Here is a 14,181-nt window from a genome sequence, read left to right as displayed (position 1 = left end):
AATCTGGAAAAAAAATGTTAGGTTATCTATTTGACAGGAAAAATAGAAAAGCAGAATATTAGTTAAATGGAGGGAGATTACAGAATGCTCCTATACAGAATGATCTGGATAGTCTTGTACATGAATCACAAATGTCAACATGCAGACGGAGCAAGTAATTAGCATTATTGCAAGAAGGATGGCATCTAAAAGTAGGGATGTCTTGTTATACAACTGTACAGGGCAACGGTGCATTTACTGTATACAGTTTTAGCCACCTTACTTGAGGAGGGACATGCTTGCATTGAAAGCAGTTCAGAGATGATTCACTGCCCTGTTTCCTGGGATGAGGGTTTTGCCTTGTGATGAGGAAAGGTTAAGCTGATTGGACCTATACTCATTGGAGTTTAGAAGAAGGAAAGGCTATCTTCTTGAAACAGTTAAAATTCTAAGGGGCCTTGATTGGGTAGATGCTGAGAGGTTGCTTCCTCATGAAGGAATCTAGAATTGTGGGCACGGTTTAAAACTAAGGGATCTCCCATTTAAGATGGAAATGAGGAATTTCTGCTCTTGAGGGAATTGTTTGGAAGTATTTTTCCTAGCAAGCAATGAAGGCTGGATCATTGAATATATTCAACCTAAGTTAGACAGATTTTTGATTGAAGTGAGTCGATGTTTAGGGGGGGCAAGCAAAAAAGTGGAGTTTGAGGCCACAATCAGACCAGCCATGATCTTATTGAATGACAGAAAAGCCTTAAGGGGCCAAAATATTCTAATTTCTTATGTTCTTATGGAATTTTTTGTTTGTTTTTAAGCTCTACCTGAACCTGTCATTCCATCTCTTCAGAAAGAGCACCCAGTAAGTGACGTTCTTAGTTCTACAACTGAAGTAATGTTAATCGTAAAATTTGCAAATTTTAATCCAAAAAGTTCCATTTTATGCAAATATGAATTTGAATTGTAATTTCTGTCTAGCTTTGTATAGTGCAAATTGCCAACTTATGAAACATGGTTGTCGATATCAACTGTTCTCTAATGTTTTCCTTTGGAAGCTTTGAAATCCTTATTTGCATGAATGACTTGGGGTGACAAATATATTAGTAGTTAATCATATCCCGATATGAAATGAGCTATGGTGAGGTGATCCAAATTACATTGAATAAACTAGGATCTTGCACTGTCATAGCAACAAGAATAAAATTTGCTCAATAAGGGAATGGCTGATTAAAGCAATATCATTCAAGTCTATTGGAAGTATTTATATTGGTGAAAGTTTAATATATTCAGTAAATAGGATTTGCTGTGTTAAAGTTCATATTGGTCCTTCTAAGAAAGACGACATGGGAGCAGGAAGCAAGAAAAGGGAAATAGCTATTAAGTAGGCAAAATGTATGGTGGTTGGAATTCTGGAAGTGAGTTAATTAAAATCAAGAAAATACAAATCCGAGCATTTTATTGCAGAGAGACTTTATGAAATGTGGAGAAGCAAAAGAACTTGCGTATCCATGTACAAATCACTGATATAAAGTCCAAAACAGTCACCTTTTGTTTTGGAATTCAGGTCTTATCGCTAATTTGGACCAAAGCTGTAATCAGACCTGGAGCTGAATGGTGGCACCAAAACTGAACATGTGGGTTCAAAATGCACAGTAGATATTATTTTTTAAATTGCCATGACCCTCTATTAAGATTTGTATGTTGTGTTTTTACAGGTAAACAGGATATATCTAGTTTGAGACATGTCCCACCATAGATTATGTAAAATACCAATAAATTATATTGGAACATTTTTTTAAAAAGAAATAAAGAAGTTGTAAGCCAGCCTTTTCCCCTGATAGCCCACGGATATTGCAATGACCTGGTCTGAGCATTAGCTGATGCTCTAGAAAGAATTATGACTGCACTGGCACATGCTTCTACGTGATCTCAGGAAGTGTCTATTTAGACTTATTTCCTCATGGGGTATATCCAAGTAAATAAAGTAAAATAATTGAAGTAATAAGCTTGAAGGTACCAGCCATTTTAGCAGTTAAGTGTAAGTTTCTGAATTGAACCCATAGCTTTTGAGGGTACAACAGTTTCCTCTCACCACAAATAAATTTGGTTCCCTTTTCCTCCAGTGCCAGAGCAAAAAATACTTGGGTTTAGTTTCCCGATCATTGTGGCCACAAATCAGGATAGCTCCAGATTATGCAAAAGAAAACTTGTCTAGGAAATTATGCTTGTAAGGTAACACTGCTAGCTTAATGTTTTTTTTAACATTAGAAAATAATCTCCTTGTGCATGCATCTTGCATTCTAGTTTGCTGTATCCAGTATTCTAGAAATGTATCTCAGTATTGTAAAAAATCATTTGGATGTTTTTAGGAGTGCTTTGAGCCCACTATGCAGCTGCAGTTTGTGCACCGAAGAGGAAATAACATTAGTCCATACCTCTCGTTAAATAGCTCAAACCTGGGAGACTTGCTTGTGGGCTTTCTGCGATACTATGCTACAGAATTTGAGTAAGTAGATTTTTTTTTATGGTGGTGTATTTGAAAGTAACTGGAATTTAAGTATGCTTTAAGTCTGAGTCTTCTACAGCTTACACCCTTACACCAATACGCCTGCTTCCAACCTTGCCTTAGCCCATCTATCACCAAAGTCTGAGTCATGCTTTTGTCACTGAAATATTCCAAAATACTCCCTGGCCAGCCTCCCATCCTCTAGCCTCTGTATACCCCACCTTGCTGACTTAACGTTGGTTACCAACATGTTCAATTCAATATTTTTATATGTTCAAATCCTTTCAGGGTCTCATCCCACCCCATTGCTGTAACCGTCTCCATTACTGTAACCACCCAAACACCCTCCATTCTACTGGTCTTTTATTCACCCCCCTCCTTCCTTCACCCTCTGGAATTTCTCTTCCTCTTCAGCCTTTCCACCCCCCCCCCCCATTTTTTGTTTTTTTTGAGATGTACTATAAAATCAGTAATTTTTGGGGAGTGCTTTTATTTTGGGGTAGTGCTGTTGATGTCTTTTTTTGTGTTGGTGTCTATTTTTTTCTGATTTCACCTTTGACGCAAAAGACATTTTTCGACCGTTGACCCTCTATGTCGATGTAAGTTACTGTTGTTAGAGCATTCAGATTTGTGTTACAGCTGGTGATTGTATTGCATCAGTTTCCTTCACCTTTCTGATGCCAATGTACGGTATAGAACCAAGATTACCCTCCAGAAGTGTTATAATTTCAAATACAGTGCTCTGTTTGTGAAGTTCGTTGCATCATCGATTTATGAAGTCTGACAGCTAAGGAATATTTCCCATTGTATTATTATTTTTATAAATATTCTTGGTGAAAGGTAGGGGTTTTGCTTCATGATCACTGAAACTAGTATTGGTGAAAGAACAAATTATTGCTCTGCTCAACTTGGGCTGGGTCCAGGAAAGAATGCATTCCAATATAGCAAAGTGACTGTCAATGGATGAGATCACAGCAGCTGTTTGGAGAAAATAAGCAGAAATGAGACAAGAAGGGACAATGAAAGTAACAAAAGTTACAGGAGCTAAGATGTCAGGGGAAATTGGAAAGAAGTCAAAATTAAAGGTATTGGGTGCGATCGAACGGCCTTGTTGTACCCGACTCGGTGACGTGGGGTGTGACAAGGCCATTAAATCTCACAGGAAGAGGCCTCGCGAGATTTGCAACAGTCTGAACACCTCACGAGATCTCATTAGATCTTGCGAGACATTGTGATCTGGATCGCGCCTTCTCTGGGCAAGATCCAGATTAACAAAATATGTTGGCGCCTGGTTCACCTGAGGCCTGGGAATGAACGCTCACGCCTAGGAGACCTCGCCATGGCTCCATTTAGCACTGATCCACACAAATGTGGACCAGGCGTAATGGCGCCTGGGGTATGGTTTCCCAGGCCATCGGAGGCCATCGGGTGGTTGGGTTCTGGGCAGGATAATATCCTGGCACTCTGGCTGCCTTGGCACTAAACCCTGGGTGCCTTGGCGCTGCCGCCTGGGTGCCAGGTTGCCCGTGTCAGGGATCGGGCATGTTTCCCTGCCCTTGGGTGGGATGGGTGGGCGGGCACGAGGACCTCGATGAGATGAGTTGGGGTAGTGTGGGTCCGGAGGCCATCAGGGAGGGTATCTGATGGGGGGTGTCGAGAGACCAAGGCGCCATTTAAAAATGGTGCCCCTATTTCTTCCTGCATTGACTAGCTGAGCTTGTCAATGCAGGAAGTGAGGTAAGTGAGGCCTTGGCGGGGTATTCCTTAACAAGGCCAGGAAAAACGACAGAGTCCCGGTTGATAGTGTCTTTCTCTGCTGCAGGCATTGAGAAAGCCCAAAACAAGACTTTGTTTTTAGCATGTTAATTCGCGCCCATTATATCTGAATGCAGGAAGGTAAGCATTCATGTCAAATTAGGTGCATTAATAACACTGATATAAATTAATAGGTTGGATCTAATGGCCATTATGAAAACTGGTATTCCTGTGAAGTGTCCTGATGAGTGCAAGCCAAAAAGCTTTGATGTATCTCTTTTTCCAGTTATAGTCTGTAACTTCATGGCCCGGCATAGCCCCACTCCCATCATTATCATCAAGTTTGAGGGATCGATCCTCGTTAAATCAAGAGTGCAGGAGCAACAAAAATGAGATGTCAACCTGATGGGGCTGCAGTACAGTACTAATTACATTCTAGCAGCAAACGTGGCATGCAATAGACACAGCTAGACAATCATATATCCTACGCGGTAGATCTAAGCTCTGCAGTCCTGCCATGTCCAATTGTGAATGGTGGTGGACAGTTTCTAGCTTGCGGAGGACGCTCCAAAAATATCCGCATCTTCAATAACCGGGATGCCCAACACAGTGCAAAAGAGACAGCTGAAGCATTTGCAACCATCTTCTATGAGAAATGCTGAGTGAATGACCCATCATTCCCCCTGAGGACACCAGCATCACAAGTGCCAATCTCAAACTAATTCGATTCACTCGACATGATATCAAGAAATTACTGAAGGAACTGTGCTTTGACAAAGATCTGGCAATAGTACCGAAGGTTGTTCTCGAGAACTAGCCGCACTGTTCGAGCTAATCGAGCTGTTCAGTACAGCTATACACTGGCATTAAAATTGCCCAGATATGTCCTGTCAACAAAATAGCTGAACAAATCCAACCCGGCCAGTTAGCGCTCATTCTCAACTAAATGATGAAAGGTGTCATCAACAGTGCTATCAAGCGGCACTTACTCAGCAATAATGTTCTCACTGCTCAGTTTGGATACCTCCAAACCACTCGAGTCCTGGCCTCATTACAGCCTTGGTCCAAACAAAGTGAAAAGAGCCAAATTGCAGAGGTGAAAATGACAGCCCCTGGTATCAAGGCAGCATCTGACCCGAGTGTGGTATCAGTGAGGCCCAGCAAACCTGGAGTCAGTTGGAATCCGTGGAAAATCTCTCCATTGGTCGGAGTTCTACCTAGCAGAAAGAAAGATGGTTGTGGTTGTCTGAGATATTCACTTTAGTCCAGGACATCACTGCAGGAATTCCTCAGGGTAGTGTCAGAAGCCCAGCCATCTTCAGCGGCTTCACAATGACCTTCCCTTGAGCACAAAGTCAGAAATTAGGATTTTCGCTGACGATTGCACAATACGCAGCACCATTTGTAACTCTTCGAATAACGAAATAGTCCATGCTCATATGCAGTGAGATCTGGACAATATTCGGGCTTGGGGCTGTTAAGTGGCAAGTACCACTTGCATCACACAAGCGCCATACAATGGCCATTTCCATAAAGAGAGTGTAACCATCTTCCCTCCACATTCAACAGCATTGCATTTGCTGAATCCTCCACTATCAACATCATGGTGGTCATCATTGACTAGAAACTGAACTGGATCAGCCATCTAAATACTATGACTACGAGAACAGGTTACAGGATCAGAATTCTGTGACCAGTAGCTCACCTGCTGACTCCTTAAAGTCTGTCCACTGTCTACAAGGCACAAGTTAGGTTGGAATACTCTGCCTGCATGAGTAGAGCTCCAACAAAACTCTTGGCACCATGCAGAACAAAGCAGCCTGCTTGATTGGCACCCTGTCCACCACCTTCAACATTCATTCCCTCCACCACTGATGCACAATGGCAGCAGTGTACCATTTCGAAGATTAATTATAACAATTAACCAAGGTTCCTTCCAAACTCACAACCTGTACCACCTAGAAGAACAAGGGTGGTCACACATGGGAACACGACCACTTGCAAGTTTCTCCTCTCAAGCCACGCATCATCCTTACTTGGAACGATATCACTTCTGCCGCTGGGTCAAAATCCTGGAACTCCCTAACAATGGGCGTATCTACACTGCATAGACTGCAGCAGTTCAAGAAGGCAGCTCACCACCACCTTCTCAACGGCATTTGGGATGGGCAATAAATGCTGGCTTATCCGATGGTGCCTCTGAAAGAATGAAGGAAAAAAATGGATGAAGGTGTAATTGCTAAGGTGGCATGCAAGAGGTTATTGGGACCATTGGGATTGGTTAATGGACAGGAAATAGCAATAAGGAATAAATGAAGCTTTTTTGTGTTGGCTTGTGGTAATAGCGGGGTACCTCTAGAATCAATACTTGGGCTTCAACTGTTGTAAATGAGAGGACTGAGTGTAATATTTGCTGATATATTACAAAGATACTATTTTTTTGAAAGTATTTGTATTCCAACAAATTTTCAACAGTTTTACAATACAAAACAATCGCACAAAAGTCCTCCAGCTCCCCGAAACCTCCCGAAATGGTGCTGAACACCGTCCTCCAAAACCTATCCAGCTTCGGCTATATCCAAAACGTGCACATGGTTCACACATCGCTTACAGACATGTCCAACCCTTCAAACAGCCGGCTCATCCTAGGCTTTGTAAGGCGCGCCCTATACACTAGCTTCAGCTGTATCAGCCCCAGCCTCGCGCTCAAAAGTCAAGGCATTTTCCCTCCGCAACACCTTACACCACAGACCCTCCTCCAGCGCTACCCACAACTCTTCCACCCAATTTGCCTTAACCTCCTTCAAGGACACCCCGTCCTCCTAAATCCTCCTGCAAATCACCGAGGCGACCCCCCCCCTCTCCAACCCCCCACTGACAGCACCGCCTCCAGCAATGAAGAAGCAGGTGCTGTCGGGAAGATCCTCCACCTTAGCTCTGAGCCCTTTGTTGACATCCGCCACCATCCGTAGATGCTCGCCTATCAAGGTGCACTGGTTGCTATTTTGCGACAATACCTCCTCCATCCCTTTCAAGTTCTCTCCTTGTTCCCACACCTTGACCGATATCTTCAACACTGCCACCTTTACAGGGCAATCACTTCCTCCACCCACTCTTTCATCGCAGTCATAATCTCCCTCCGAAGCACTTCCATATGCTTGGCAAACAGCCCCTCGAGCTCCACTGACATTACCTTGGTCAGGGTTTCCACCATAAGGAGAGCGACCCAACCCCCGCCATCTTGCTTCCTACAGGACTCTGACTCGCTGGATGATGGACTTTCGCATGGCCCCTTCTTTCCGGTTCTCTTTATCTGGGTCTTCAACACTTGACGTCTTCCTTATAACTTCCCACACCAAATCATTCACAAAGTATCCATGGAGCCGGGCATAAAAATCCAAAAAACAGAGACTCTAACAGGAGCCACCTGACCTTAAGACATAGGAGCAGAATTAGGCCACTCGGTCCATCGCGTCTGCTCCACCATTCAATCGTAGCTGATATTTTTCTCATCCCCATTCTCCTGCCTTCTCCCCATAACCCTTGATCCTCTTGTTAATCAAGAACCTATTTATCTCTGCCTTAAATACACTCAAGTGATTTGACCTCCACAGCTTTGTGTTCACAGATTCACCACCCTCTGGCTGAAGAAATTCCTCCTTATCTGTTTTAAAGGATCATCCCTCCACCTACATTATACCACCGGACGTCCTTGTTTACTATAACATGTTTACTATAAATACTATAACATGATATAACAACAGATGAAGTGGACTAAGTCTGTTTACCCTGGCGTTTATAATGAGAAGTGATCTATTTGTCTTTTATGGACATCACTGGCTGGGCCAACATTTATTGCCCATCCCTAATTGTCTTTGAACTGAGTGGCTTGCTCAGCCATTTCAGAGTGTTAATCACATTGCTCTGGATCTGGAGTCACATGTAGGTCAGCCCAGGTAAGGATGCCAGATTTCCTTTCCTAAATGACTTTAGTTTTTACAACAATCATATCATGGTCATAATTTTTTTAACTTTCAATTCCAGCTATTGTTGGATTCAAATTTTACAATCTACCATGGTGCAATCCATACCCAGGTCCCCAGAGCATTGTGCTAGTCTCTGGTTTACTAGTCCAGTGACAATACCACCACCTCCCCCTAACTGAAACATTAAATCCTTAAAGGGATTGATAAGATAGATGCTAAGAGATTTTTTTATCAGCGCGAACATGTACTCATCATCTCCAAATGAGAGTTAGCCATTTCGGACTGAAATTGGGGGAAATTTCTTCACTCGGAGTTGTTAACCTTTGGAATTCCCTACTGCAGAGATATGAATATTCAGTTGTTGAATATATTTGAGACAGAGGTCAATAGGTTTTTGGCTACTCACAGACATGGAGAGTGCGGGAAGGTGTTGAGTTGGAAGATCAGCCAATCTTGCTCAAAATAGCAAGACTTCGGGTAAGAGTGAATTTGAAACTGTGAGACATCGCGAGAAATTAAACCAGTGAAGCTTTGTGGGCCCAGGTTAAAGCAGCAAGGTTCAGAAGCCATTTACCTGCTCCGTGTGTGGGAATGGGTTCAGTGATTCATCCAACCTGGTGAAACACCGCCGAGTTCACACTGGGGAGAAGCTGTTCACCTGTTCTAATTGTGGGAAGGGATTCACTCGTTCATCTAACCTGCTGAGACACCAGCGGGTTCACAACTGATTACAGGGGTTGAATTCTGCTATTATGGGCGGCAAGGTAGCACAGTGGTTAGCACTGTTGTTTCACAGCACCCCGGTCCCAGGTTTGATTCCCGGCTTGGGTCGCTGTTTGTGCGGAGTCTGCACATTCTCCCTGTGTCTGCGAGGGTTTCCTCCGGGTGTTCTGGTTTCCTCCCACAAGTCCCGAAAGACATGCTGTTAGGTAATTTGAACATTCTGAATTCTCCCTCAGTGTACCCGAACAGGTGCTGGCATGTGGCAAATAGGGACTTTTCACAGTAACTTCATTGCAGTGTTAATGTAAGCCTACTTGTGACAATAAAGGTTATTAATTAAACAGGGTGCTGGGAGTTGAGTGAAGAGGGAAAAGGAAAATAATCGTTACAACACCTTGGGCTAGTGCAAAGTCAATTCCAGCCCCACTTGAACCTTGGCCATAACACAATTGAAATTAACAAATAATTATTTGGTCTTTGGTCTATGGCTGCCCAATAACTGCAGGTTTGTAAATGTAAACACTTTTTATTAATAATAATAACTATAATTAAATATGCTGCAAAAAGAACTGATTAACTATTATCTGATTCCTACCCCCCCCCCTCCCTCCCTTAACTCCCTCTATATACATATGCACACAAGACAGACAAATATGGGAAATAAAGATGAAAGTAAAAGGATAAATTTCTTTCAGTACAGTTCTTCAATCTAGGCCTTCAGTTGGAGGTTTTTGTTTACAGTCTGTAATGGTGTTCACTGTAGATTCATCTAGATTCTGTGCAGGTTAAGAAACCAGCAGATAGGCAATATTTCTGGAGCAAGAGCAAGAGACCGACAGACACTCAGATGCTTCCCTTAACATCCACCATCCGACTGTCACTTCCTTCGTTCTTTGAAAAGCATCCCACACGAGCAGGACCCAATCACCACCTGTTGGCGGGCAGAATGTAGCCGGTTGCCAATTTGTTGGCCACCAGCCAACCAATTGAACCTGAATCCCTCCGATCTCTCGGGTGTCAGAAAGTTTGAGTATGCTGTTCAAAAGGCTATATCTCCAACAGCACAGTGTACTAGTTTGCAACCAAAAGAGAAAATGCTGGAAAATCTCAGCGGGTCTGGCAGCATCTGGAGGGAGAGAAAAGAGTCCAGATTTCTCTTTGTCAAAACTTTGACAAAGGGTCAATCCAAACAGGTGCCGGAATGTGGGGACTAGGGGCTTTTCACAGTAACTTCATTGCAGAGTTAATGTAAACCTACTTGTGATAAATATTATTATTATTATCTGGACTCGAAACATCAGCTCTTTGCTCTCCCTACAGATGCTGCCAGACCTGCGATTTTCCAGCATTTTCTCTTTTAGTTTCAGACTCCAGCATCCGCAGTAATTTGCCTTTCTCCAGTACTATTTTGGAACTTTGAGTTCCTCACTTCCTCTTTTGACGTAAAGGTATATGTCCATTAATTTTCCATGGATCAAAAATGATAACCACAAAGTGAAAGAAATGAGAAAAAGGAGAAGCAACAGGAAGGGCCCTTCCATAATTAATTGAATAAAACAAGTAGTTGATTAAAACACATTGACGATGGCAGGATGGGTGATGGTGTCATGGTTACAGCATGTGGATACTCCTGACTACTAGTATGATCCATGGCAAACTTGTCGGCAGTATCTTTGGCTCAGAGTCATTGAACTGGTGGCTGAGCTGTAGACACTGATGCATCAGGGAGTGGGAAAGTTACCTGTGCACCTAATACCTGAAAGAAGTCACACCCCTTAGGGCAGGGTCTTCAGATTTGGTTTGTGGTTATAGAAACAGGAGGGTGTGACGACGCGCAAGGCAGATAAGGGGACCCAGAGGGCACAAGATCAGGAGCCTCAGTTTTTGCAATTGTTCGACAGGTTTTTCCAGTTTGTTTGGCCGAGTGTGGGAGAAATAAATTACAGCATTTGCTACTTGCCAATCTAATGGGGCCTTCACCTAATCTAGGGAATTTGGAAAAATTCAAACTCTAGCCACTTAGTTAAAACCTGAGGATGAAGTCCATCAGAACCTGAAATGGGTATGGTATCTTGGGAGGAAAGGTTAAATAATGCTCACTAATGACAATGAAACACAAAATCCTAACTGTTAACTTTTATCTCCACTCAAGAAAAACTCCTCTCCAGTCAAGATCCACTTTTTAAATAATCTTTATTATTATTATCACAAGTAGGCTTACGTTAACACAGCAATGAAGTTACTGTGAAAATACCCTAGTCCCCACACTCCGGCTCTGTTCGGGTACACTGAGGGAGAATTCAGAATGTCCAAATTACCTAACAGCACGTCTTTCGGGACTTGTGGGAGGAAACCGGAGCACCCAGAGGAAACCCACGCAGATACTGGGAGAATGTGCAGACTCCAACAGACAGTGGACCCAAGCTGGGAATCAAACCTGGGAGCCTGGCATTGTGAAGCAACAGTGCTAAGCACTGTGCTATTACACAGTTGGCCAACTCTGGGATGCTTGCTGTAAAGAAATGTCTTGGATAAAGCACTTTGAGAGAGTGATCCTCCAGGAAACAGCTTACAGATTCTTGCCTGTGTCAAACTGCCAGCCTTTTCAGAAACTGCTGATCTGTTGCAGGCAAAATAATTGTAACTACTGTTAAACAGATCAAAACTGAACTCCAAAACTCAACACCTGACTGCTTTAGCCCCTGGCTTCTCCCATCAACGACATAACCTTACTAAAGCTGAACACAGTCTCTAATCTACACTCCAGGGAACCTTCTTTATGTAAACAAAATTACATTGGCCCTATTTCAGGTAAACTATATACATGGTTGGAATTGAATGATGATTTCATTTTTACCATGTTTTAATTGCACCACTAGTTACTAGTGGTGTACCACAAGGATCTGTTTTGGGGCCACTGCTGTTTGTCATTTTTATAAATGATCTGGAGGAGGACGTAGAAGGATGGGTGAGTAAATTTGCAAATGACACTCGGTGGAGTTGTGGACAGAAGGATGTTACAAGTTACAGAGGGACATGGGTAAGCTGCAGCACTGGCTGAGAGGTGGCAAATGGAGTTTAATGCAGAAAAGTGTGAGGTGTTTCATTTTGGAAGGAATAACAGGAAGACAGTGGTAAGATTCTTGGCAGTGTGGATGAGCAGAGAGATCTCGGTGTCCATGTACATAGATCCCTGAAAGTTGCCACCCAGATTGAGAGGGTTGTTAAGAAGGCGTACGGTGTGTTAGCTTTTATTGGTAGAGGGATTGAGTTTCAGAGCCATGAGGTCATGTTGAAGCTGTACAAAACTCTGGTGCGGCCGCATTGCATGCAATTCTGGTCGCAGCGTTATAGGAAGGATGTGGAAGCATTGGAAAGGGTGCAGAGGAGATTTACCAGAATGTTGCCTGGTATGGAGGGGAAGATCTTATGAGGAAAGGCTGAGGGACTTGAGGCTGTTTTCGTTAGAGAGAAGAAGGTTAAGAGGTGACTTAATTGAGGCATACAAGATGATCAGAAGATTAGATAGGGTGGACAGTGAGAGCCTTTTTCCTCGGATGGTGATGTCTAGCACGAGGGGACATAGCTTTAAATTGAGGGGAGATAGATATAAGACAGATGTCAGAGGTAGGTTCACTACTCGGAGAGTAGTAAGGGCGTGGAATGTCCTGCCTGCAACAGTAATGGACTCGCCATCACTAACGGCATTCAAATGGTCATTGGATAGACATATGGACGATAAGGGAATAGTGTAGATGGGCTTTAGAGTGGTTTCACAGGTCAGCGCAACATCGAGGGCCGAAGAACCTGTACTGCGCTGTAATGTTCTATGTTCTGAAACCAAAGTGTCTGCTGATCATGTAAATCAGGGTTTTTAAAAAGCATTACTGCAGCAGTCATACACATTAACCCAGATTTTTCACCCTTAATGCACCAAATGCATATAATACAATATTTTTCCCGAAATTCCTACATTCACCACAATTTTCTAGATGCTTAGAAACACAGTCCTCTTTCTCTAAGGCTCTATACCGCTGATTTATCACTACTTCACCTTTTTAGATTCCAATCTCCTTTTATTATTATATTGATATAATCTGCAAGATCTATTAACATTTTGATCATTTCTTTGTATTTGTGGCCTAGCTTTCAGTGATTTGAGTACATGGGTGTCTAAATCCCTTTGCTCCTCGACAGCTCTTTGCATTGCCAACCTATTTTGAACTTCCCTTGACATAAGGAACTTAACTGCAAACACAATTGCTTTAGCATTGCTTTGAAGTTTCCCCAGAAATAATGGAGCAAATTCTAGAGCATTAGCACTTAGGATCTACAACATTCAAGTTAGGTGTATGAGTATAGGGAGGAAATTCCACAGTGACACTTGTTGGTCGATTGAGGCAGGACAAGGGGGGTGCACCAAAGGCTGGGGTTTGAGGAATGGCATGTTTGTAGGGAATGTAGAATGTTAGGAGGTTGTGGATATATGGTACGATGGGGAATGGTCGTGGGAGGAATTAAAGATGACTGCATTTTAAATTTGAGACTTTTGGAGGACAGGCATCTATTGTAGGTCATCAAATACAAGGATGGCATGCTGGATAAGAGTTACTCTGGTACAAGGTCTTTGCAGCAGAGTTTTGGGCAGAGTGTTTATGGAGAATAAAAGTTGGGAACCCAGCAAATTGTAGACTAGGCTGAATGTGACCAGGGTGTATATATAATGGTTTCAAGGTAAAGGAATGGTGGCAGTCAGTGTTGTGGAGATGGAAGTATGCTGTTTTTATGGTGCAGTGAAGATATGTTTTACAAATAAATTAACAGGGCAGAATGTTGTTGTGCGTTAAACTAGCAGATTCTTGCTGTCCTATAATGATTTTTAACTATTAACTATTAGGAGATAATTAACTATAACTTAATAAACAACATTGAAGCCCATTTTGTCAAACCATTCAAAGTCGGCTCCAATTTCTAAATTAAACAGAGTGTGAGTTCAGATAATAAAAATGGAATTCAACCTCCAAACTAAAATAGTAATGTTTGTAATCAGGTAATCTTTTTTTGTCTTTCAAATTTCCAAAAATCAGTTTTTGAGTCTTATTGTAAAGCAGCAGCAGCCGTTTCACTGTCTTCGTCTTAATGAAAGCTGAATATCCTTGGTGGGTACATTTTGCTGTGTCAATTCTTTAGGTTCTGGTTTCACAAAAATGAATGAAGGCAGCAGGTGTGATTTAG

At 42.5% G+C, this 14,181-nt stretch overlaps 1 protein-coding gene across 2 annotated transcripts in view; it reads left to right on the top strand.

The window, feature by feature from the left end:
- The window catches only part of tent2 (terminal nucleotidyltransferase 2), a 159,502-nt gene that overhangs the window by 78,587 nt on the left and 66,734 nt on the right, over window positions 1-14,181 (top strand). For both annotated transcript variants that reach the window (XM_072515989.1, XM_072515990.1), the window contains 2 exons: window positions 795-838; window positions 2,346-2,482. In XM_072515989.1, the coding sequence (XP_072372090.1) occupies window positions 795-838; window positions 2,346-2,482 (181 nt within the window). The remainder of the gene's footprint in view (window positions 1-794; window positions 839-2,345; window positions 2,483-14,181) is intronic.

The sequence above is a fragment of the Scyliorhinus torazame genome, chromosome 9, assembly GCF_047496885.1.
Source record: "Scyliorhinus torazame isolate Kashiwa2021f chromosome 9, sScyTor2.1, whole genome shotgun sequence".
In the NCBI taxonomy this organism is placed as follows: Eukaryota; Metazoa; Chordata; class Chondrichthyes; order Carcharhiniformes; family Scyliorhinidae; genus Scyliorhinus; species Scyliorhinus torazame.
The sequence above is the reverse complement of the archived record's forward strand: the minus strand, read 5'-3'. Positions and strand labels throughout refer to the sequence as shown.